The following is a 26961-nucleotide window of genomic DNA, read 5'->3' on the forward strand; positions in this document are numbered from 1 at the left end:
TGCGGCCCATCTGCTTCAAGGCTCCACATCGCATGAGTTTACAGATGCATTATTCTTACCTTTTTGTCTCTTCTAGTCACTTTTGGCATCAACAAGTATAAGAAGTCCTCCTTAAATTACTTTTCTTTTCTTCTCTAAAAGTTGCCTGAATTATCCTCTGTTCTACCTAATTTCAGAGCTCGGTTTGATTTTCAGCATGATGCTGTGCTAACGTCGATATTTCACCTAGCAGCAACCCTGTGATTGGCTGGTATTTGGATCAATATTCAACAGGTGTGACTTTTTTGCATTTGTAGTTTGCAAATATCTTACATTTTATTACTTTTCCATATCTGACAGCACAGCATGCTTTGAATTTGACTTCCAGTTTTTGACCCTTTTTTAGTAGAGACACAGTATTCTTTCTCCACATTGTTATTATGGATTTTTTGGGGTTATTTGTGGGTCTGGTTATGATCCCCAAATGTCATCTGTTGCTGTTATCCGTATGAATGACTATGGTATAATGAACAGTCAATCCTCTTCAGATTTGAAACACAGCCCACTGAGGTCAGCTACTTTCTTTTTGATCTATAGTCCGATTGCGTGCCAGTAACTGTCTCTTACAGTGAAAAACTTCAAAATGTGTTTTTCATTGAGGTGTTACACAAATTAACAAATCATCAGATATGAGCACCTCTTTGTCTCTGTTTTTGCACAGCCAGTGTAAGAAAGATCATATATGACAACCCAGATGTGATTTGCTGTCTCCTCTGTGTCACTTAATGATTCATGGAAGAACTGGAGCTGACCCATTCCTCCTACTTAATTTAAAATATGAATGGTTCTGCATGTAATAAGGCCCTGTTTTCTATGATCTGTTTGTTCACAGTTTCTGCATTTGTGCTTTTAATGTAAAAATCCTGGCATTAATCAGAGTGAGAAAAAAGGAAAAAAGGCTCTGCTTCTCTTCAAGAGAAAATCTGAATGAAAACGAAAAAGATTTCAAAAGTGAAGTGTCACCTCATAGAAGGAAAAGCAAAGGTAGGAAATAAAGGAGCAAAAGAAATCACGAGCTTTAAACATAAATTGGATGCACTGACTAATTTGTCCTGTCAGAAGGCATTGAAAAGAAACATTCTCAATGCAGCTCTGTAAGTGTTTCATGTAAAGTTTAATATGCATCAAGTAGAAAATCATAAAATGTTTGCCAGTTATTTAGATTTAGGGGAGGCAAATTATATGCTTATGCGTTTTAAAGTTTCCATTAGAATTTTGATGGCTGGACAGTTTTGGTAAACAGAAGTTTTACAAATCTCTTTAATTCCAATATGTGACATTTAAGTTATTTATTTTAAAATAATAATGTGTGGTTGTAAGCTGTAGGAGGCTGTAAGCTAGTGGTGAGAGCATGCCAACAGATAGCTCTCATTGGGTGACGGAAAGGGGGCGGAGTTTTTCTGCGCCAACAGTCTCGCTCATGACTCAGAGACAAATTTCGAATGAACTCCAGCCGATCTGCAGAAACTATGCAGAAAACAAATTTTTTTTTAAAGTTTGGTTAAAAAACGGCTTAATCATAATTAAAAGACCACTGGGAATGCTTTTACAACAGACGAAAACATGATTGGAGTTGGACTTTAAATACAAATTCACTCAGATAGGAAATAAATTCAGATCAAGAGGCTAGACAACAAGCTGTATTTTGAACAATAATGTAAAAATGAATGTGGTTACTAGCAGTCTTTCGAGCAGAAAATGGCAGCTCTCATGCAGGACCAATGACAGACAGATCCCAGAGATCAGGCAGCTGAGCAGAAGTACAAAGTACAGCACAAAGCCAGAAATACCAACTACATTTACTTACCGTAAAGAAACCTCTGAGGAAAACAAAGAGCCCTAGAAATATGATCAGAACATTTTCAAGAAGTAGTTTTAAGATCATCCAGTTAGTAAAAATAACCTTTTTAAATAACAGATGAAATAGAGAACAATCAGTGCTTCCTTTGATCTGTTAGATCTGATTAATTAATCTATTTATCTACATGCACAAAAAAATCAACCATAAAAAGCACTTCAAAATGTAAGGAGGGGGCATGTTCTGGTCACCATTATTGCCTCACGCTTTCCTCCCACATGTTCTAAAACATTCATGCTGGATTGATTGTTGACTCTGGAGTCAGGCCCGCTGCGGCCTTGCTTGTACTCCACTGAGACCCTAAAGGAATGCTGTACAATCCTTCAACACGGTTAAATAAGGGAGGGCGGTGGCCCTGAATCAGCTGATCTACTTCTGTTAGCAAACAAAATTGATAATAAAGATGTCACACAGACGTAAAACGATTAAAATACTGAAAAAAACAACAACTCTCTATTTCCTTTCTTTTATAGTTTTTTATCAGAGATGCACAGGTCTGGATGATGGGGAGGTTACTCAGATACGGGAATACTCACACCTTTAACTGCATCCATGTAAAGTAAAGTTTCTTTTGTTTCTTGTTTATTGTGTATCAAAGTTAATTTATAAGCTTGGAACATTGAAGTATATTTATCCCCTGACTCAAGTTTTTTACAAAACAATACATTTTCTCTATTCTTTCAAAAGAATCAGGCTAAACTGCAGTCAGAAAACTTTTTTAATTTGGTGTGAATATTGTATTATTTTTTATTATTTTCAACCTATGAACTATAACTTAATTGGACTGTTTCTCCTTGTTTGTTTCTGTGTAATGTGTTTGTATGTTGGTTGGCTTTTATTGTTTGTTTGTTTAAAGCATTGAGCTGTTCTGCACGAGGAAAAGTGGTCTTTAAATTAAATAGAATTTGAATTTAAAAATGCTGTGTGCAAAGCTTTAAAAAAATGTTTTTTAAAGTCTAGTGATTATGTCACAAAGAACATTATGTGTTCATAATAACACCTCAAAACTTGCCTTTAAAATGAGTTTAATAAAATAAGCAGTAAAATATTTTTACAATGTTGCATGCTACTTACATCTTTGTTTTTAAGTCTTTACTAAAATGCTCCCTCCTGTGTCACTTAAAAATGTGAGAGAGGTCTGTAATGTTTGTCAGATACACTTTAACTAATGTATGACAGACAGAATGTTAAAAAAGAATCCAGGAAATCCCACTGTGTGATTTTTAAAGATTTTTTTTTTTTTTAGAATTGAGCCAAATATAAGTATTTAGCTCCAATGAGCAAACATGAACTCTGTCCCTCCACATGGGGCTTTAGTCAAGATCTCTCCTGGTGGGGTACAAATAATATTGAGGGCAGTAAAGAAACAGTCCAGAACCACATGGGGGAACTGATTTATGACCTGAAGAGAGCTAGGACCATAGTAAAAAGTTACTGTAGCAACTCAGAACATTGTTATGGATTCAAATCCTGCAATGTTCCAAAGGTCCCTCTGCTTTAGTTATGACATATCCAGGCCCGTCTAATGTTTACCAAAAACCAACTGGATGATCCAGAAGAGGGTTTGGAGAATGTTGTGAGTTCAGATGGGACTAGAATGGAATTATTTGATATAAGGCAAGGCAAGGCAAGGCAAGTTTATTTGTATAGCACAATTCGTACACAAAGTAATTCAAGGTGCTTCACAAAACAGAAAAATGCATTAAAATCACAATACATCATAGAAATAATCAATGAAAAGTTTACTTTAAAGGGGAAAAAAAATTGAAAATTGATTTAAAAATAAAGGAAGGAAAGGAAAGAAAAGTGCAGATAGGACCTTTCAGTCATATACACGGCTAAACAGAAATGTTTTAAGTCTAGATTTGAACATGAACACAGAAGAGGCCTGTCTTACGAATTCAGGGAGGCTGTTCCAGATTTTAGCTGCAGAATATTGAAACGCTGATTCCCCTTGTTTAGTTCTGACTCTGGGCATCAACAGGAGGCCGGCCCCTGAGGTCCTCAGAGTACGAGATGGTTCATATGGCACTAAAATGTCAGAAATGTACTTTGGTGTGCGGCCATGGAGAGACTTGTACACAAGCAGAGCTGCTTTGAAGTCTATTCTTTCAGGTACAGGGAGCCAGTGCAGAGACCTGAGCACAGGACTAATGTGATCATACTTCCTGGTTCTGGTCAGGTCTCGAGCAGCAGCATTCTGGATGTACTGAAGCTGTTTTACAGCTTGTTTGGAGAGGCCGGTGAGCAGGCCGTTACAGTAGTCTAACCTACTGGAGACAAATGCATGAATAAGTATCTCCAGGTCTGGCTTTGACACTATGTTTTTGATTTTGGCAATGTTTTATTCAGATGGTAAAATGCCGCTGATGTTACTGACTTGATATGGCTGTTAAAGTTCAGATCAGAGTCCATGATTACCCCTAGATTTCTGACTTGATTTGAGGGTTTTAGAGACAGAGAATGAAGGTAGCTGCTGACACTTTCTCTTTGTTTCTGTGGGCCAAAAATAATAACTTCGGTCTTGTTTGAGTTTAGCTGGAGAAAGTTGTTCTGCATCCACGCACTGATCTGTTGGAGGCAGTGGCTGAGTGAATCCACCGGCCCATATTCACCTGTTGTCAGTGACACTTAGATCTGAGTATCATCTTCATAGTTGTGATAAGATATGTTATTACTGCGTATTAACTGCCCTAGTGGCAGCATGTAGAGGTTGAACAGAAGGGGTCCCAGGATCGATCCCTGGGGCACACCACAAGTCAAGGCCATGTAGTCTGAGACACAACTCCCAATTTCAACAAAATATTTCCTGTCTTCCAGATAAGACTTGAGCCAACTTAGGGCAGATCCAGAGATGCCAACCCAGTCTTGGAGTCTGTGCAAAAGGATCCCATGATCAACAGTATCAAAGGCAGCACTCAGGTCTAGCAGGATTAAGACAGTGACTTTGCCATCATCAGTGTTCAGGCGGATGTCGTTGGTTACCTTGATAAGAGCAGTTTCTGTGCTATGATGGGGTCTAAAACCTGACTGAAAAACATCAATTGAATTGTTTAATAAGAGAAAATCAGTGAGCTGTTGGTAGACAACTTTTTCAAGGACTTTTCCTAAAAATGGCAGATTAGAGATAGGTCTGTAATTATTCAGTACAGTGGGATCAAGACCGCTTTTCTTCAGGAAAGGTTTAATGACTGCAGTTTTTAAGGCCTCTGGGAATATTCCAGATTGAAGAGACATGTTAACTATTTGAGTAATTGATGGCAACACACTGTTCAGGACAGACTTTAGAAATCTAGTGGGTAACACATCAAGGCAGCATGTAGACGAGCTCAGACAGGTGATGGTCTCTTGGACAGTTTGGTCAGTGACAGGTACAAAGTGAGTTAGCTTAGAGTGAGTAGGTGGCCGTTCGATAGTTATATGTGTTGTGGAGTTGATGGCTTTTTTAATGCCCTGAACCTTGTCATTAAAAAATACAGCAAACTCATTACATTTAGGTGTGCAAACCAGTTCTATTAGTAGCTGGGTTGGAGGGTTAGTTAATCTGTTTACTGTTGTGAACAGGACACGAGAGTTGCTGCTGCAACTTCCAATGATTTCAGAGAAGTACCTTTCCCTTGTTCTGCATAAGATCTGGTTGTAAGCGTACAACTCCCCCTTATACGTTTCATAATGAACCTGGAGTTTTGACTTGCGCCACTTTCGCTCAGCTCTGCGGCACTGTTGTTTCTGTGCCCTGACTAGATCATCGTTCCTCCAGGGAGCTTTCTGTCTATGTTTTCTCAATTTAACCTTCATAGGGGCAATGGCATCCAGAGCATTCAAGATGCTAGAAGTAACAGAATTCAGCATTTCATCAACATTGGCACCAGAGGCGTTTTCAGGGTCTATCATTTCTACAAACTGTGCCCTAGTGCTCTCATTTATTTGTCTCCCATGGACAACTGCAGGGCCAGGCGGTGGTTTGGGAGCAACAGACAGGTCAAAGAATACACAGAAATGATCAGAGAGGGCGACATCAACCACACTGACATTGTAAATATTAACCCCCTTTGTGATGAGCAGGTCCAGAGTGTGCCCTCTGCTGTGGGTGGGGCAACTTAGATGCTGAATTAGATCAAAGGTTTCAAGGACAGCATTGAGCTCTTTTGCATTTCTGTCATTGACATTATCAACATGAACATTAAAATCACCTGTAATGACTAGACCATCAAAGTCTGTGCACACAACTGAGAGCATTTCAGTGAAATCATCGATGAAACTTTGGCTGTGCTGAGGAGGTTTGTACATGACTATGCAGAGTAAGGGAGGAGTTTGTTTTAACTCAATCTTAAGGCCACATACTCAAATGATGAAAATACACCAAATGATAGTCTGCGGGTTGCAATATTATCTCTAAACAGTGCAGAAACGCCTCCACCCTTTTTATTTTCTCGTATTTCCGATACATGTTTGTAGTTGGGGGGAGTTGATTCGACTAGAACTATGTTTCCTGTGTTTCTGTCAAGCCATGTTTCAGTTAAAAACATAAAATCAAGACTAAAAGAAAAGATAAGATTATTGATTAAAAATGATTTGTTGCATAAAGATCTGATATTGAGTGCAGCAAGTTTGAGATTAGTTTCCTTGGGACTGGTCAAAACCTTCTTGCAAGGGATTTGAAGTAGATTTCTGTGATTGGACAGTCTAACTGCCCTTTTTTGCATTCTACGTAGTGCAACTACAGGTATAGCACCAGAAGGAAGCTGTTCATCACAGGCCCCCAGTTTGACATAACCATAAATGTCACTATCTGTGTATGGAAGGGGAATAATGCTGAGGAGCGTCCCAAGAACACCATACCCACTGTGAAGCATTGGGGAGTAATACGTTGGGTCTTCTTTGCTGATAAGAAGGTAAAACTGATCTGTATTAAGCTCTTCCAAAGATCTGCATTGAAAAATGGGCCAAAAATAGCAGCAACAGTACAAACATGGAGAAACCCTACAAGAGACCTTTGACCTCTGTCATGAACAACCAGGGTTGTTCATGACAGAGGTCAATTTCTTTTTTGATATTTATTGAAGTATTTTGTGTTTGTTACAGTTTCTAAACTAGTTGAAGATGTTTTCCAAATGATAAACACAACAATAGATTGTGGGGGAAAAAAAGGCGTTTATTGGTGCCAAAATCAAAGCACGATAACTCCAACCCGACATTTAAACTTTTATTTTATTTTTGTCCGTTTAATACAAAAACGTGTCATAATTTCTTTATGAAATCCTCAGCATTTAAGTTTGCACCACTTTCTGTATTGAGGGAATACACAAATTTTGTTTCTGTTCTTCCTCAGTGATAAAAAGAAAAATTGCATTCTGAAATTGCTGCTGCAAAAAAAAAAAGTTAATATTTCTCACACCTCCTACACGCCTTTTGGTTAAAATAGTTTGGATGGTTGCTATCACAGTTTTAATTACCCAAACTTTGCAGATGATGGTCAAACCAACTGTGAAGCAGAACTATCATCTGTCTTCTCCTTCTTCTAATGTTTCTTTTCTCCTAAGCAACATAAGCTGTTGTTTTAAAGTGCTGAGCTTTATGTAAAATACCCTATTTTGAAAATCATTTTGTCATTTTCTTGGGGCATATTCAATAATTGTGAGGCACTTTCATCAAATATTAATTTCAATCAATCACTGACATTTACATTTTATCGTACCCTACATTTTTAGCCCTAAATTGCTCCTTTTGCGGCATGTTTGGAAGAAATTCCATGCCGTATATACGGGAATAGATCTATATTAACTAAAAACTAAATTTATCAGTCATGAACTGCTCTCTTTTACCAAACTTAATATTTTTCCAACTTTTTTTATGGCTTTGCTTTTGAAACAAACAAAAGTTGTCAGGAAAAAAATGGCGGAAAAAAAAAAATTGGTAACATTTTTCTCTCAAACTTTCTAGAAGTCATCATTTAAACCTTTTTTTTTTATTGCATCATCACAAGTGTGGTTTAGTGTGACTGACCTGACCAGCCACTAAACTCGTTTGGATATAAATGGGGGGTCTGTCGGTTTCTACAGTGGACCCACTCTCATAACAGCTGAGCCATCCACCCACTCATAACTGCACACTATGTACAAGTTGGAAGAAAACCTTGACTTGTTTTATTGTTAGAGCGACTAAATCTATCGGCACAGTTACGCAACAGCGCGCTAAAAACAAACTTCACTGAGGCAACCCAGATATCCCCCAGTTATACAATAAACCTCCAGCAAAACCTATATTTTTTTTCAATCTAGTTCCTGCCTTGCATTAAATTAATCCCACTACTTAAAGCTGATGGAGGCTAAAATTTACCCACCTTGATCCTGGAGAGGCTGTGTGACATAATTTACACTGGAACCATCAAGGTTTGACCTCAAGCAGCTGCCGGTGTGACTCTGGTCAATCAAAAGAGTGATTATAGCAGCTTAATCCCAGCTGATCTCTGCCTTTAAAAGCCCTTGCAGAGAGGCTGCTGATGACAGCTGGACGATAAAGGAAGCTGAGGTGGTCAAACAGAGGCAGGACTGGGCTGCAATGTTGTCAAAGAGCTTGACGACTGCCTTGATGAACTTAATCCATCCATTAAGCCATTAGGAGTGCTTTTCTTCTGTATACAGTCATTTAACCCTTAAAGACCCACTCTGATCAAAATTGTGTTTTTGACATGTTCTTGTGGCATTTTTCTGATGATGAAGGACATATATAAAGAAGAGTGTTCTTAAAATCCAGTTTTTGAGTTATTTTTATTCATATTGTTGTGAATTAGGAGTAGACACAAAAATCCAGTGGAATAAAAGCTTGTAACTGTAACCTAGAGGCTACTACGATAAGCCTCCTGCTCCGGTTCATTCTGATGGATCCACTGCTAGATCCATCTTCATTTTCCTTGGCGACCTTGCGTCTGGCTTAAAATTAAACAGCTGGTTAGCTCTATTATTGCTTGCCATTTTTGTTGCACTGGCAATATCAGGTTGAGGTTGGAAGGGGCTGTAAGCTAGCCGAGAGGGTGTAAACAGATGGATGTAGGGAAGTGAGGTAGGCTCTCTGCTCTCTGCACCAACAATCCTGCTCAGAGGGGGATTTCTAAAGAACTGCTGCTTTGCAGAAACTATGTTCCAGAAAATGGCACAAGTTTTTGACAAAAAAAACAGCATTAAGACAATTAAAAGACCACATGAAATGCTAATAAAATAGATTAAAAGATGATTGGAGTTGGACTTTAAATCTTCTTTAAACTAAAGTAAACATGTAGGAAGGTTTAGTCATAGTGAGTGATATTTATTACCTGAATCTGTTTTTATTTTTTATTTACTGAATTAGTTTTTTCAATGCACAGATATTAAATGAAGAAGTTCTTTTCTTTGCTCTTTTCCAAAAATCTAACGGAGCACAAGCATCCCCATCAGCCTCACTCCTCAGACTCCAGCACACAGTGTTCCACCCCCTGTCTGTCTCCCTGACTGTGTTTCATTTTCTTTAATGACATTTCCTTCCACAGCACAGTCTTTCCCTCTAAACAGCACCAAGAGAGCTTTTTTCTCTCCCTTCCTCAGTGTGAAAAGCAATCACAGAGCAGGGGTCTGGCTCGCACATTAACTCCACCGAAAGTCACAACCACTCTTTCAGAGGACACCTTTCTCGCTAGGCCGGCGGTAATCAGCAGGAGTGTTGGTTGTGCTTACAAAAAGCTGAAAAAAATCAAACACAGATAAGGAAAAACACAGGAAAAGGACCTTTGCCTTTTGAGTCTACAGGTCTGACTTTCACTGAAGAGGCAGAAGTACATTTAATTCTGCCTACTCTCTTAATCTAAACAAATGCAAGCTCACAAATCCTCTCAGTGTCCCTCCTTCCAGGGATAAAGCCTCACTGATTGCTTTTCCTGTCCGTATTTACTGAAAGAAGCACCTCACATCAGCAGGAGTCATCGTTGGTGACTGCTGCTGATGCATTAGGACTCGGCTTTGTTTTATTTTGGATTTTGACTCCTCAAAGGAGAAATCGAGACTTTTTGATATATCACAGGTGCTTTAAGCTTTTCTTTCTGGTGGTTTGATGTGTGACATCCTGGGGTTGGACGCTTCAAATTCTCTCGAATCTGTATCAAAATAGAACTGCCTTGTTGTTTTCTGTCTAAATCAGATGCAGCATTTGCCTCCTGCAGATGTGGCAGCGTAGAAGAGCGGCAAAAAGGGATTTTTATGATCAGCTCCAACACCTGAATCCAGATAAAAATGTTTGCCAGCCGTGGTGGCAGTGGAGGGGGAAAAGGGGGCAAATATTCAGTAGAGGATCTCTATGGCATCACCAAGAAGCCAAAGGCATCCACCTCATCTGGGAGCATCGCTCCCAAATCTGGCACCCGGAGCAGTAAAACCCCAGACCAGAAGAGCGAGTCGGAGGCCTTCGCTTCACAGATCCTGGAGGCAGCTCATCGGCTGGTGGAGCGAAGGAGACTGGAGCTTTACCTGCGGGAATGTGGCCTCTCCTTGGCCGAGTGTGAGGCTGGCCACTCTGCAATGACCTACAGGTGAGCGTTGCAACCCACAAAAAAAAAAAATAAGTAACACAGTTTTTTTAAAACCTCAAAATTAAATATTCTCTGTGATTCAAATCATGCCCCCAGCCAAGGCAGAGTTTCTTTTTTCATTTCTACATTTCACCTTTAAAAGATGTTCTTGTAAATCAGTGAAAACCCAATTTACCAGGGAAAAGCTTCTATTTGGAAAAAAAAATTTTTTTTGTTTTTTGTACTGGTGACCCAGAAAGAAAACAGGCAGAAGACCACAGAATTATTGTGGCTAAACCACACAAGCATCTGGGCATTCTGATTCACTAATGGGACTTCGTGTAATTTGAGCCTTCGAAAGACAGCATCAGTGGTGCAGACGTTGAGGGTTAATGGTGCATGGATCTGACAGCAGGGGACCGCTAGTTGCTCTGTTGCTTGCATCTTTTCATTAAAAGTGTTCGGACTATGAAGTTTAACTCTAAAAATGTAACTGCTCTTGTTTTATCTTTGAAATTCTGTAAAATATTAGTGTGTTATAAACAACTGGTTTGGGACTGCAGACTCAGAAATCTGCAAAAGTCGTTTCCACATGTTTTAGTATTGTTCCATCAGGAGCCGGTTCACCTCGTGCTGGTTTGCGGCGCCTTCCGTCCGTGAAACCAGGGTTCAAATCTGGGCTGCTCCCTGTTCCCTTCTCTGCTTCTGTGCCGGTCCCAAGCCCGGATATATAGAGAGGGTTGCATCAGGAAGGGCATCCAGCATAAAACATTGTCAAGTTAACCATGCGACTCATCCTCAAAGGAGAGGTTGTTTCGCTGTGGTGACCCCTGATGGGAAAAGCCAAAAGAGAAAGAAGATATTATTGTGTTCATTAAACAACTTCCTAATAAAATTTTAAATGATAAACTTAAAGTTTGATTGTAGAAATGACTATTCTGACACTTTAATCAGGAATCCAGCACACTGGCCTCTAGGTGGCAGCGTCTCCTTGAGTAGGATGTGGTTCTAAAAGTAAAAACCTCTTCAACCTAAAGGCTGTCACTTTAGTTTGGAGGCATTTATTTCTGTGTCAGAGGAGAAAGATCCTGTTATTCTGCATGACACAATGACACAAATATTGTTGTTTTACCTCTTAATCTCCTAAAACAGAGTAAAACGTGTTTGTTTTGGGAAAATGTGGGCTAAAATTTAAATTATAAGAACTAAATATGAGTTGTTTTTACAAATCTTATAATAAAGTGAGTTGTTTTCATATTAAAGGAAAAACAAGGTTTCTGAACGAGCGCTTCAAGGGCCTTAGTGTTGATCCATACCAAAACTTATTCCCAGCATTCTTTGCAGCCATTTCAGTTGAAGCAGGTTAAAAACAGCAAAGAGGTTGCCAAAGACGGTGTTACAGTGGAAGAGCTGTCCTGACTTTCCTAATGATTTCTCCCTTCAAAACACAGTTTCTGCTTGTGGTGCAGGTTTTGTCACCGTGGGAATCCTGGAAATAAGGTGCTTTATGGTGAATAGTTTTTGCAGTTTATAGAAGCTTATAGTCACACAAAAACAAAATAAATGAGATGCTTTGGTGCTGAGATTTTCACTAAATCACCCTTTATGCACCTATAAAAGGAGAAAAAAAACTGTCATCCTCTATACTGTTTTATTTCTTGAGAGTTTCCATTCATCACAATAATGTTCTGCATGGAACGTCCTGATATTTTAGTTTTAGAACAAATGTAAAAATGTTAAACAGATTTATTGATAGTTTCTGATGTGAGGAGTCTTTATTATGTTTTTTTTTTCAGCTTTTTCTTAGCACATCTTCTAAGGTCTTTCTAAAGCAAAATAAGTCTGGACACCAGAAACTCTCCAATCTGCAGCTGAGCTGGTCTTTAAAAAGCTGATGACAGTTTCCTCCTGCTGGCAGCTGACTTCCATACAATCTGCTGTGGGACTCCAAAGTGCTTCTAAACAAGATCTCATTAGAGGAAAGATGGACAGAAATGATGAATGTACGTGTGTAGATTTTCATGCACGCCTGAGGTATTTTGCAGATTGTCTCTCTGTGGGAAGTTGAGCCAGCAGAACAAACTCTGAACACACTTTGAGGTCTGGGATTGACATTTTCCTCATATGATTGTTGGTTGAGGGTGTTATTTTCACCATATATGAGCCACAAAAGCAGAATCTACTGATTTTATGAAATTAAAGGAAAAAAAAGAAATATCAATTTTGTCCAGGCACTGAAAACAGCCTTTTTGCATAGCAACTTGGGAAGTTGGGTGTGGTAAAAGAGAGATTCTTGCATGTGGGAAAGCTCTGGGGATTTTAAGAGGGAATTTCTGGAAGAAAAGAAGCAATAGGAGAACATATTCAAACGAATCATTTTTTTTCTTTAACATGCAAATGAGAAGCTCGGTTCATGAAAAGCTTTACTGTGAAGACGCGATGAAATGTGTGCAGCCAGTGATGAAAAATGCAGAGATCACAGTCGGGGGGGGGGGGGGGGGGGGGGGGTAGAGGCAGAGTGAACGAAACACACACACACATACACACATGCACGGAGTTATCCTCCAAACCTCTCTGCTTGCGCGTCGTGAACATTTTGGCACCTCTGGAAAAAAGGCAAATCCCCCCCTAAAACTGGTGGAGGTGAGGATGCTGATGGAGGAGACGGACGCGGCGTGGGTCTGTGTGGAGCCAGGCGTCTGCTGCAGCTGCGTTTGAGGCTAGTATGCCGGCTTTTTTCCCCCTTCTTCATTCAATTCCGAGCGCCGTGGAATGACGGGAGAGCTCCACAGCAGCTCACGCCGGTCCACGAACTCTGCCTCAAACACTGAGGCTTCAACAAAGCCGCAGAATCGGCTTCCCTTCCTCGCACCAATTTTATGCTGCGTGAAGCTGCTGCGCGTAGATCCATCGTGGTTTGGATGTGTGAAGTCCCTGCATGCTCTACGGACACTGCGATGTGAATTTCCACAAAGCTGGGAGTTCTTTTTTTTTTTAATTTTCCAATAAAACTAATCATGATAGATGATGCGTTATTTCGACGGAAGTTGCGAGGATGCCTGTGGCTGTGACTGTGTCCTCCCTGCTGCGGCACACTCCAGAGCTCCTCAGCTCAAGACAGACTCAACTAACCTCAGCTGAAGAGAGAACAGCAAGCTGGCAGGTGCTGGATCATCCAACATAAGCCACATAGGAGCCCGTGCGTGTATCTGTGGGGAGGGTGGAGGCCAGACGCTCCCCAGAGAAGCCGAATCTCTTGCACTGGAGCTTTGGGGCTTCCCGAGAACTGCTACATCCCCACATCCATCTGAGGACTGCTGCGAGCTTTTCAAGCCTCCTGATGGTTCTTGGAGGGCCGCCCCGATGCATGTTGTGAGTGTGAGAACTCTCAGAGCCTTTTTGCCAGTTTTGCATCACCAGACAGTCGACATCGACTCTGTTATGTTAGAAGCCGGACTCCTGTCTGCTCCCTCTAACTTGCAGCCAAAATCTCTCGCCTCCTCAATTTGAGCCTTTTGCATGAGCATCTCTGTGCTGCATCAGCAGCACGACAGGAATCGCTGTCCATCAGCACAGCCCTTCGCAGGGATCCAGCCCCGAAGCTCCAAACCCAGCAGAGACCAGGGTCAAGATGCAGGTGTCCTTCGCATGCACTGAGCACAACCTGAAGAGTCGCAGCGAGGACCGGCTCTGTGGCCTTCGCACTGCTCCACCTCCTGGAGGAAGCAGTGGAGGAGGTGGAGGAGGAGGTGGTGGTGGAGGAGGAGGGGGAGGAGGAGGCAGTGGGGGAGGTGGTGGTGGTGGAGGAGGCAGTGGCGGACAAGGGAACAATGGCAACTACATCTCCCAAGGCTCGGTCAAGACCAGGGAGGGCCCTGGGTCCCGCCAGGCGACACATGGCCACGCACACATGAAGGAGGCCATCGGGCGCTACACCAGTATGAAGTACAGGTGAGTACGGCAGGAGGGGGAGGTGTATCAGGGTTGGAGGATTCATTTACACTCGAATAACTCTGATTACTGTTGCTGGTGACCTCCGTGTGATCCCATTGTGGTAGATTATCATACTAAGTGGAAAACCCCCGTCTTGTTTTTCCAGCTCCTGTCAGTCTGTTTGCTGGGGCAAAAAGTCACAAACCTGACTGTTGTGCTGCCTAAACTGCACCAGAAATCCCCCAGAGTGCACATGCACAGCCTTGTCATAGGAGTCTGACACTAACTCTTAGAAAAAGATGTGCTGATGGATGTAAAAATTTAATCCATACCAAGCAGCCATCATGTTATCACACTATAACAGCTAGCTTGCATACATGAGTGTTTGCCATCAAGTTAATGCAGGTTTTTCTCTGGCCTCTTGCTCATTTCAGGTGATTAATAAAAAGCCGTGCCTTCAATAACAGCTTTCTGAAAACCCATCAGCCTTTAAAAGCCTCTAATTTTCATGAAATCAGCCAAGTGTGTTCTGATCTGAAAACTTTCAAATCACAAGCCAGATGTGATTCACAGAACAGGGGAGGGAATCCGATTAGATACACTGTGAGAAAAGAGGTGTTTGTTTTAGATTAGGTCCAGCCTGATGGTTTGGAGCTTCGTCTTGACAGGAACAGCACTTCCTTCAGCTTTGATGCACACAGGGTGGGGGTCCGAAGGCACCAGTTTACTGGGATGTGAATGCAGCACCAAGAAGCTCAGTTTGATATCACTTCTCAGTCTTGCGCCATATGTTTCATTAGCTAGATGGGAATTTTCAAAAACTGGGAGGAGAGTTTTAATGACCTGTTTCTTGGTAATCAGGTTGATTGAGTTTTTGCCATTCTCTTCGGGCAATTTTGTTCTCATTTAATTGGATGCTTAAAAAAGGAGCGAGTTCCGAGCAAAAACTGGGATATCTCCACCACTTCCTGTTGAACCGCAAACTCACTTATGATGCAGTTGGATTATTCCATTTGTTTTGCTGTCTCGAGCATAGTACAACAAATATGGAGTGCAGTAAGTCTGCGCAGCATATGGCCAGCTAGGGTTGCCATTGGCAACTCCCCAGGCATTGCTTTTAGTTTTTTTGTCTTATTCTCTAATCAGGCAGCACTGCTGTCACCTCTCAGTTCTCTGAGCAACTGAGCCCGTTTGAAGCTCCTGCAGCCGTGGGGATGAGGCAGCGCCATCCACGGCGTCCGAGGGCAACAGGAACAGAGATGTGCATTGAACATGTCTGCCTGCTGTATCACTAGATATTACTGTAGAATCAGAGTTCTTAGTTGAGGCAAGATGAATATTGTCATAAAAGAAACGAGAGCAGTTGGGAGTGAATTTGATCTAATCCTCTTTTCCAGCTGGCATCTATCTTTATCAGTCCTCACCCTGTTTGACTAGATTTTTTCTAACCTCCCTGCAAGGAAACATCACTTAGGACAATATTTCACATTTTCATGTATTTAAAATTCCACTCCAATTATCTTTTGATCTGATTCAAAGCATAACCAGTGTTTTTTTTATTATCATAATGCATTTTTTAGCCAAAAAAAACAGTGTCTTTGCTAGGACATAGTTTCATCAAAAAGGTGCCTCTAAGCTCTGAGCAGGTCTATTTATCTATTTACATTCTCTCATAACATTACCGGTGCAACAAAAGTGGGGAGCAATATTGGAGCTATCCACCTGTACAGTTTTGAGCCAGATGCCAGCTCAGATGAAGACCTTCATGAATCTATTCATCTACAAGTGGATGGATAAGAATGGAACAGAGCAGGGTGCTTGTGGCTTGCCATACTAGCATGTCACAGGTAAAAGCTTTTTATAACTCCAGTTTTTTGCTTGCTTTTGATTCACAACAATTTGAATAATAAAATACTCAGAAATGCTGTTTTAATCTTATATATGTCTTCCATCATGGGAAAAATGCCACGAGAACGTGTTAAAAACACCTTTTTTAAATCAGAGTGGGTCTGTAAGAGCAGCAGCATTTCGTGAGCCTGTGCCTCTGTTTTTAGGTTCAGTCAGGAAAATCCACTTTCTACCAGCAGAAACATTTTTCATTCATTTGAAAATTATTGTGAGAATAGCAAAATTAAGAAATAAAAACATCCAAATTATTCAGAAAAACAAGACACATAGATGTCGATATTAAAAGTTAAACAAAATAAACATTTTCTTTTGGTCAAATGTCTTTACCCATAATGCTGTTTTTTTTTACTGCTGCTATTTTTTGCTGATTACTTCCAAATGCTGGGAGGTTAATGGCCTCTGCAAATTCTGTCAGCACGAGACAGCTGGATGCATCAACAATGAGGAAGGAGGAAGAGTCTGAGCATGTGCAAAAGTAGATATTCAGCACAGGGATGCACTGATAAAAAGTCAAAGATCAGGCAAACTTTATCTGCCGGCTCTTCAATAACTCAAAAACAACTTAAGTCATCTAAAAAAAACGGAAGCAAGAATTGATTTCTGCATCATGTTGATGCATTTCATTTATTTGGTACAAGAATATTAGCCCCAGTTTGTCAAAAGAATTATTCTGGGATATTTAGTTCTTGGCTGAGAATATAAAGAGCTAAATGAAAAGGTCAACATGACTTTTATGTCTGAATAGCTTGCACAAAACAATTATCAGCAATTCAGTTTTGCACTCACAATCACATGTTTTTGCCGGTTGCCTGGCAACTCCTCTTTTGCATGAAGAATGCAGCACCTGTGCATGGCATAGGAGTCAATGCCCAACTAAAATCCAGTTTTTAAACTAAGCTTTATTCATACAAGAAAAAATGAGGAGTTTTAACAAAAAAGTTTTCACTTATGATAAACGCTCTATGGATCATATAGTTTAAAATATTTTCATAATGTCAGGACTTAAAAATACTTAAAAAATACTTCGGGTTCTAATATTCTAGTTCTAAAATACCAAGACTCAGAGCAATTACACATAGCACTGTTACAACATTTTGCATTATTTAGGAAAATAACCACAAAGACAAAAACATCAATTGTTTCTTCCTCAGAAGTCAAGATCAGAGAAATCCCAGAAAAGCCCATATTTTATTAATTTGCTGGGTGATTCTCTGAAATCAGTGCACTTTGTGTGCCACAGGTTTACCTCAAAGATTTTCGTGTTGATCAAGCCATAAAATGCATTTTAAATCATAAAAAGGAAAGATCCAGGTGTCTCTGCGTTACAGCACACAAAAATACTTTAAAAATTACGTTTTAAAAAATTTCATGGGTTGTTGAAGTGTAGAGGTCAGCCAAATGAGCATGTCCCCACCAACCAAAGTTACTTTTTCACTGAATGCAAAACTGATAAAAATAGCCAATAACCACATTTTTTTTCTGCTAACCTGATCATTTGCCTATTTAGTTTCACTTAAATAAAAGAAATAGAGGAAAAAATACATGAATCTTTATAAAGTGTCACCATTTAATCATGTCCATCAGTTTTGTGCAACCCCATAACAGGTTAATAATCCTCCCTTTTAAAAAAAATGATAGTTAAGATCAACTTCTTCTGCAACCAGGAAGTGACAACACTGAATATTTTCCCGCTCATACTTTGAAGACGGATAAGTATTAGCCTACTTTCTTACCCATATTTCATTGTTTCTATTGTCAGATTGACATTGTCCAGCTCAACCCTTGAACTCTGTTACATGCATAAATTATGTTTACTATTGTTTGGGAAAAAGCAAACAATTATTTTGAAAAATATATTTATTTCTTGTTCTCCTTGTGCCATATGTAGCTCCATATCCTAGCTAATGTAGACATGTGACAACTTTTCGCTAAAATATTCAACCTTGTAACAAAACAAACTGTTACAGTGACTAATTTTTCAAATACTTTTGGGATTTCATGTCTAAAGTGGGAAAACATATTTTCTCAGAGGTTTAAATAGTCCTTAATTTGATGTAATGCTAGGAAACACACATTTTTTGGGAAAAATGTTCAATTACCAGATAACCCAATGTGCACCGAATTCAGAGAATGACCCTGTTGGCTATTAGCCCATGAGGTCTGAGTTGGGTGATGGGACGGAATATTTTAATTGTCTAATTATGATTGTGCTGTTTTCAGACAAAACCCAAAAAACCTGTGTCGTTCTCTAGAACAGAGTGGCAGTAGTTCATTAGAAATTCGCCTCTGCATTTTGGGCGAAGCGGAACAGGGAGCTTGTTATGGAAGCGATTCTGTAGCATAATTATAAAATAAAAGTCAAAACCAGAAATGCTTTTTCATTTTCAATATGTAACTGCATCAATGACTCAAAATTAAAATAAGAAATTGATCATTCAAATGCTTTTTCATTTTCTACTTAAAAACCGCTTATTCTGTGTCATAATTAAAATAAAAATGCAAAGAGGGGATTGCATTTTCATTTTTTTATTTTGAAAATGAAAAAGCATTTCTGTTAATCCATTTTAATTGTCAAATTAGACATTTCTAAATAAATTTTGCTACACATTTAACCAGAGAACTTTTTGAAAATGAAGAGACAGAATAAGCGGTGTTTAAGTAGAAAATGAAAAAGCATTTTGGCGGATTGCTTTTTCATTTTAATTTGGAGTCAAAAATACAGCTTCATTTTGAAAATGAAAAAGCATTTCTGGTTTTGACTTTTATTTTTAACTATGCTACAGAATCGCTTCCATAGGCTTGCCCAGCGTATTTTCACAAACTGGACTTTTTTTGAACTGTTTTTCTTTTTTGTCCACTCCTGATTCACAATTTAAATAAAGAAATACACAGAAATCTTTGTATTTATCCTCCTTCAAGAGAAAAATGCCACAAGAACATGTTAAAAACACAAAAAACAAAAATTTTATCTGACTGGTCTTGAATGCATACAATGATTACAGAATCTATAATAAAATAGGCCTATGTTGATGTTGAGAGAAAAAAAACTCACTTACAGTATCACATTTTTTTGAAGGGTTTCCAGAATAAAATTGTTACTTTGGAAAAATATGTTTAGCAAAGTTAATGGATCCGGATTCAGAAATAGCACAGATGTGCTAAATGTAGAGGAGTTTATTTTAAAAGCTCTGCACCTGGAGAAACGCTCAGTCAAAGTTGTGTGGAAGCGACTGTTCATTCTGGATGGGCTTGTTGGATTTTGGGCTGAGACAAGCTGTTCTCTGTTAATGGGTTGGGTTCTGAGCTGAGTCAAGCAGTGCAATTAATAATGCTGAAGGTGGGAGCCATTGCAGCTCCCGACAGATTGTGGCTTGAAGCAATCTGGAAATAAGGCTGACACCTCATATCAGTTGTCAAGCACAGTGGTGGAAGGCTAATAATTTAGGCTTTATTTTGCAGCCATATTGCACATCATGTAGTCATTTTGTCTACCAGGATTTCCTCTGTATACCAGGATGGAGACAAATGTGAGGCTATCTGACAGCTAAACATGAGTTTAAGGCAACAAATCCAGAATGATAGGACGTCTTTCATGGACAAATTTGAAGGATTTTGTTTTTTAGACACTGCTTTTTGGGTTTATTGGAGGTATGGGCAAACTACGGGGGCCTTATGCTTCAAAATATTTACTCTGAGCCACCAAACTGGAATAAATTATATTGATAATCTTTAGAAATGTTTTATTTTCCCTGTAGTTCTGGATTCTCCTTGTATTATCCTTGTATCTTACGTTTTTTCCGAAAAAACTTTGGAAAGGAATTTTTCCAACACCATATGAATGCAGCATTTCCTTCAGTGGGTGCAGCAGGGCTTAAAAAAAATTTAAAGGAAAATAAAAACTATTATCTGAGAATATGACGTTCACTTTTAAACACTAATATGTATATTAAAAGTATATTATCCGTTTAAATACGTTTAGAAGGGAAGGCTGATAGGAAAATTCTAATGACCGAGCATTCCACTTGTATTTAAACGCAGCACTTACGGACGAATTTTTGAGACGTGAAAACAGTCTCACGGTAGATCCGTACGTAACTTTGGCTTCGTGTGTGCGTAACAAGGGATTCGTGCGTGTTTTTTAAAGATGTGTGTGTGTAAGTAGTTTCAAGCTGTTGTAATCTTGATTTGTGCACACGTAAATTGCATTTTGTATTTTTTTCATTTTATATTTTTTTAACTTGTACACAAAACATGGGAGTAACAAATCACGCACAAATCCAAATTTATGCACAAATCCTAATTTACGCACACACAAAGCAAGAATATGCATACACAAATCCTAATTTACGCACAAATCAAGAATTACGCACGCACAAATCCGACTGAGTCTAATTTCTCTCCATAACAGTCCCATTCACACACTGGTGGCGGCTCGGCTGCCAAACACTGTCGCCAACCTTACACTAGAGACAAGTTGGGGTTCAGTCGCTTGCCCAAGGACACTTTGACACATGGACGTGGACACATGGGAGGCAGGAATTGAACCTGCAATAATACGATCATGGGTTGACCGCCCTACCGCTGCACGACGACCCCCTGAAATAAACTAAAGTGAGAAAAAAAAGCCACAGTTTTGAAATAAAATCTCCAAACGTGTTTATTTTAAAACGGATAAATAAATTTTTTATCAAAATGAAAGCATCTTTTTGTCCAGATTCCATGTTATTTCTTTCTCTTATGAGTTGGGTTACCAAAACAGTCCAGCATCTGCTTCTGGTACGGTCCTTCTGTCAAATTTTAGAAACCTTTCCCTCATTAAAGACCCACCAGGCCCCCTTGGGGGGTCCTGGCTCGTACCTGGGGTTGGGGCGGGGGGATTCCCAGAACCCCTGGGTGGTGATGAGGTAATCGTCTGGGGCTGGGGGCACCCCTCTCGGGTGGGGCCCGGCTTTGGGCCCTTCTGGCGCTGTGGGGGGGCTGCTCTCCTGGTTGGGCTGGGGCGGCACTCTCTTTCCCCCCATGCCTCCCTGCTCTCTGGCTCTGGGGGCCTCGTGGCGGTCCTGCTGGCCCTAGCCTGGGTGGCGGACGTGGTCCCCCGGGGGGCAGTTGTTCTCTGCCTGCTGCCGCATGGCGTTGGGGGCTTCTGGCTGCCGTGGCTGCTGCGGCGGAGGTCTTGGTGTGGGGATGGCTGGTCACTCCCCCTCCTTCTTTTCACATTCCATCATCCATTTTAGAAGAACATAAACACTCAACTGAGCACAGGTGTTAGCTCACCTTTGCACTAATAGTTTGCGTGATTGAATGAAATATCTCACACTAGGTTGCTTGAAGGCATAAGTATGCGTGTGTGAACACTATCTGTATTGTGTACATGTTGACATGCGGACATTTTTGCAGCTAACAGGTGTGTTTATAACATTTGTGTGTGTGTGAGGACAGGCCCCGCCCCTTTGAGATTTGTATTACATCTGAACCTTACCGTGATGATAAACATCCAGTAGCTTGTTGCTTTATGCTGCTTCATGGTTTTACCCACCTCCCCCCTCCTATGATCACCCTCCTATCCCCCCCTCTCTAACATCCCTCTCTTTTCTTCCCTCCTTTTCCGTCCGGTCCAACACAAAAGATTTTCAAAAATGATTAAAATGAATAAAGTTTGGCCTCGATTACAAAAGGGGTTTATTCAGACATACCTCTGAATAAAGATTTATAACCACTGTTGTTAAGGTAAAATATGTATAACACAAGAGGCCCTCAGCTCTCATCTGTCTGCCCAGCTGTTGGACAGGACAAGTTAAAAGAAAAAAAAAGAAAAAAGACCCAACAAAGATCTTTTTCTCTAATTACATTTTGTGAAGTAAGTCTGACCTTTTTTTGTTTTAGCAAAGTATTTTTAAGATAAACACAATTGTAATTGACATACCTTTGGTTTGTCTGAAGATTAATAACCCCTGTTGTTAAAGTAAAATATGTCCGACACAAGAGGCCCTCATTTCTCATCTGTTGGACAGGACAAGTTAAAAAAAAAAAAGTATTTTTAAGATAATCTTTCATTTTTTAGATATTTTCCATCAATTGACTTTGGTTTAGCATTATTTTTAACGCATATGCAACATAAAAATTGTACATCCATTTTTGTAAGGTCTTATGAAAAAGTATTTGAACTTTTTAGTGTTTTATGAAGCTAATCTTGAAATAATTCTAAAATTCTAACGCAACATGTTGTCATTTTATTTTAACAAAGATTCAGTACTTTGTGTTTCTATCGCAAAATCTAGTCAGATTAAGCAGCAATAACAGGAAGGTGACATAAGGATTTGAAGGGGTTCTGATGCTTAGGCGTGCAGCTACATTTTCAAAATAACAAATCGTGCCTGAAATGTGAGTTCTGAAATCTCAGCACCTGATGGAGTAATGTTTGAGCTGTCAGCACTCAAGTTCCACTGATATATAGTAATTAGGCTTTCACTGACATTGATCCAGAACAGGCCTGCCTGTTACTCTACTTTAAAATAATACTGTCATTTTAGTTCAAAGACAAAAAAAAATAAAAAGATTAAAAAAAACTTGTAACAACCTTTTTAAAACCTTTTTCTGCGTGGTAAACAAACCATAAAGGATCAACAAAATTAAAAGTTTACTGTCATTACTGAAAGCAGGATTTCGTGTGGCTGAGGCAAACAAGAGAGCTGCTGCATGGAGTCTGACCTTCAACTCTCCTCTCTCTTTCTCTCTCTGGATTTTTGTTGCTGAGTTTCCACTTGGATGAACAGATTAGTGAGTCACCATGAGGCCCAACAGATCTTAAGCATAGTCAAACTATCTTCTCTCGCTTGATTTTAGATTGGCCTCCAACCAAAACACATCCAAACTGTGAGAAGATTTTAGTTCTGGCTGCTCATTCCATGTACAACTTCTAAAAATCTGTATAGAATTCATGTTGCCCTGCTAATTAGAACCCACACGTTTTTACTCCCTGGTTCACAACAATTAGAAGTACGTTTATTTTATATATTCCAGTCTGTGATCCAACCATCCAGTTTCTGAACCCGCTTTGTTGCTGTTCAGGGTCACGGGGTTGCTGGAGCCTATCCCAACTACTAGAGGGGAAAGGCAAGATTCCCCTTGGATGGCTCACCAAACTAGCCAGGGCCATGTCAGACATGATCTCTACAAAAAAAATAGAAGATTCTGTTTGATTAGGATTTGTCAACTACTGAGTTTTCAAGGCCAAAATATTCTACATCAAGATCAGGACATGTTCAAAATCTCAGATGGAGTTTTCTAGAACAGAATAACCAATCAATGCAGTTTCTTAAAGACCCATGGTCATCGCCAATGATGATGGTGTTTTTGGTGTTCTTGTAGCATCATAATGTAGGACATATATATATATATATATATAGAAAATCAGGCTTAAATTGCATTTCATTTGTATTTCTTCATTTAAATTGTGAATCAGAAGCAGACAAGAAAAAGCTATTGAAAAAGCTAGCTGTGACTTAAAAGCTACAATTCCCTGGCCACAAGCTCCCTGCTCCTCCACTCCATCTACTTGCAAACAAATAGATCCATGTATGTCTTTGTTTTCCTCATCTGAGCTGGCATCTGACTAAAAACTGGACAGCTGGTTAGCTCCAAAATTATTCGCCATTTGTGTTGCACCGGTACTATTAGGTTGGGGTTGTGAGGAGCTGTAAGCTAGCGAGAGAGAGTGTAAACAAATGGATGACGGGAGTTAGGAACAGGCTTACGCCACACTAATAAAGGAAATTTTTGATGAATTACTGCTACTCTGCAGAAACTAAAAGAACAACACAGTTTTCTTTTTTTTACTTTTGCCTAAAAACAGCATCATTATAAATAAAAGACCACTTGGAAAGTTTTCAAAGTAGATTTAAAAAAATAATCAGAGTGGGTCTTAAGTATAAAAAGGCAGAGCATGATGGTGAGTGACAACAAACATTTCATGTTACTCTTTTTAAATATCAAATTTGCGAGAATGTTATTAACGGTGACGCAGTGGGTAGCGCTCTTGCCTCACAGCAAGAAGGCCCCCAGTTCAAGTCCCGGCTGGGGGACCTGAAAAACACATCAATGGGGGACCTTTCTGTGTGGAGTTTGCTTGTTCTCCCCGTGCATGTGTGGGTTTTCTCCGGGATTTCCGGCTTCCTCCCACCCTCCAAAAACATGCTTCATAGGTTGATTGGCAACTCTAAATTGTCCATAGGTGTGAGTGTGAGAGTGAATGGATGGATGTGTGATTGAGGATATTCTACCCTGCGACAGACTGGCGACCTGTCCAGGGCATCCCTTGCCTACGCCCAAGTGGCTGGGATAGGCTCCGGCAACCCCGTGACCCCAAAAGGGAATAAACGGTAAAGAAGATGAATGAATGAATGAATGAATGTTATTAAAAAAAGACTTTATATTTGAAATGTTCAGTACAGTACCAAAAGAGGATTCAAAACCTTAATTCAACATATTATAAAAAGAAATGCAGTTTTTTACAATTTTCTCCATAATGTATTGCTACAAAGAGATGATGCAAATTGCTGAGATTCATGTTATGCAGATGGATGAAAAATGTCTAAAAACATTTTTCTGATGGTGAAAATTCATTTTCTTCTCAATTAGCTATCATGTAAGAGAAGGAAAACCAGTAAACATCCCCATCATTCAAGATATTGGCCTCTGTGGATACAGTTGAGCGGCTTAGACACAAAACAGCAGCACAGTGCAGTGACCTTTTCAAACAATGGCTTTCAGTAACATTTGAACCTGTTGAGGCGACTGAAAGTCTTACATTGCTGCTGGATAAAAACTGCTTACAATGTCAGGTCCTCAAAGTCAAATAGAAAAATACATACAAGACATCCTGGAGATAGGTCTAATAATAGAAAAACAAAAACTAACAAAGGACCACTGTGATAACAAAGTTTAAAAGCTGAAAAGACGCAACTTTTAAATCGTTTAACAATCCTTTTTGAAGAGGCATGGAAAACAGATTTTTTTTTTCTATTTAAAAAAGAAGAATTTATTGGTCTGTGTTAAAAAATAAAAATTCTTTGGAGGTCCAGTGAGACTGGATTAGCAATTTTGCATGACAAAAAATAAAGTCAGTGAAGAAAAGGATTCAATGTGTTATGGGATTGCCACTATTAAAAACTGGGTGAAAGTGACTATTTTTGAACATTATGCAGAAAAATTGTGTATATTAACCCTTGTGCTATCTTAGATGACCCCACCCTTACATTGACGTGTTCTTCCTACCATGACAAAGGTGGATAAAGGTGGAAAGATTTCATGTAATCCATGGACACCAGTGAAGATCACAAATCATTGAAGAAAAAAGGTTCAGTGCACTGTCTAGTGGGTCTAGATGACCCAACTCCCAATGTTAAAGTGCCTAGGATAGCACAAGGGTTAAAAAAGGGAATAAGCTAATAAAAAAGGCACAACAGAAGTTTGTTCACCGGGTGTTGGCTTCAGTTGCATAGTACGACACATGGAGTGAAAAACAAATAAGACATGTCCAAATAAATACAAGAACACAAAATAATGAGTAAACACTCTGTGTAGTCCTAAGAAAGCCAGAAAGTACTAAAGTTATAGAAAAAAAAAGTTAGTCATCTCAGACCTCTTTAATTAAAGTCCAGTCTCATTAAAAGGTGAAATTAGTGCAACATTATTTTATTATTTTAAATGTATTCCAATGGGACAGAAGCAAGATTGATGAGGTTCAGTTCCAAGTCAAACTTTCTCAATTGAGAAATTTTAGGATTTACTAGACACAAGCAGATAAAAGTTGTGTCCCTGCTTACTGAGTATTTCATAACCAGGAGCAGAATGTGCAGGAGCCGTGTTGGAAGGAGTTTTGTATTCATACTGCTTATTTTGTATTTGTGTTGTGTATTATTTTTGACCACCACAAATAGAAAACAATTCATCATATTTGATCTGTGATGTGTGCAATGATTTCTGTAATAATGTAATATCTTTAAAGACCCACTCTGATGAAAATTGTGCTTTTGGTGTTTTTAACATGTTTTTGTGGCATTTTTCTGATGATGGAGGACATATTAAGAAAATTAAAGTTAAAATTACACTTCTGAGTATATCTTCATTCAAATTGTTGTGAATCAGGAGCAAACAAAAAAAATGTCAATGCAGATGTAAAGTAGAAGCTACAATTAGCGAGCCTAAAGCTCCCTGCTCTGCTCCGTTCTGATGCATCCACTTGTAGACAGATAATCTGGATCAAAACTGTACGGCTGAATTGCCTATCATTTGTCAATAGATCAAAAGATGATTGAAGTGGGACTTTAATTTGATGTTACGAACTGGAATGAGATATATACGTAAAAAAGCTAAATTAGGCAGGTAACTCATAACAGGGGTGGTGTTATATAAATTTCCTTCTTCCCACTCCCCTTTTGAGCAGTTACTAAAACTGTTTTTTTAAACTTGTATTGCATCTATGAGATTTATGATTAAGAGTAATTACAATGGCATCATTTACATGTTCATGTACATTACAGACCAAAAGTTTGGACACACCTTCTCATTCAAAGAGTTTTCTTTATTTTTATGACTATCAAAATTGTAGAGTCACACTGAAGGCATCAAAACTATGAATTAACACATGTGGAATTACATAACAAAAAAGTGTGAAACAACTGAAAAT

The 26961-nt window shown here is 39.4% G+C and overlaps 1 protein-coding gene across 2 annotated transcripts in view; it reads left to right on the top strand.

Annotated features, from left to right (window-relative positions):
* Window positions 1–9140: 9140 nt before the first annotated feature.
* Window positions 9141–26961, top strand: part of LOC101158965 (voltage-gated potassium channel subunit beta-3) — a 31993-nt gene continuing 14172 nt past the window's right edge. The window contains exon 1 of one of the 2 annotated variants that reach the window (XM_011483456.3): window positions 9141–10454. In XM_011483456.3, the coding sequence (XP_011481758.1) occupies window positions 10159–10454 (296 nt within the window). In that variant the 5' untranslated portion in view covers window positions 9141–10158. Of the gene's footprint in view, window positions 10455–12942; window positions 14385–26961 lie in introns of those variants that run through there. The other variant, XM_011483457.3, reaches the window with a different exon arrangement.

Source organism: Oryzias latipes, chromosome 14, assembly GCF_002234675.1.
Source record: "Oryzias latipes chromosome 14, ASM223467v1".
Lineage (NCBI taxonomy): Eukaryota > Metazoa > Chordata > Actinopteri > Beloniformes > Adrianichthyidae > Oryzias > Oryzias latipes.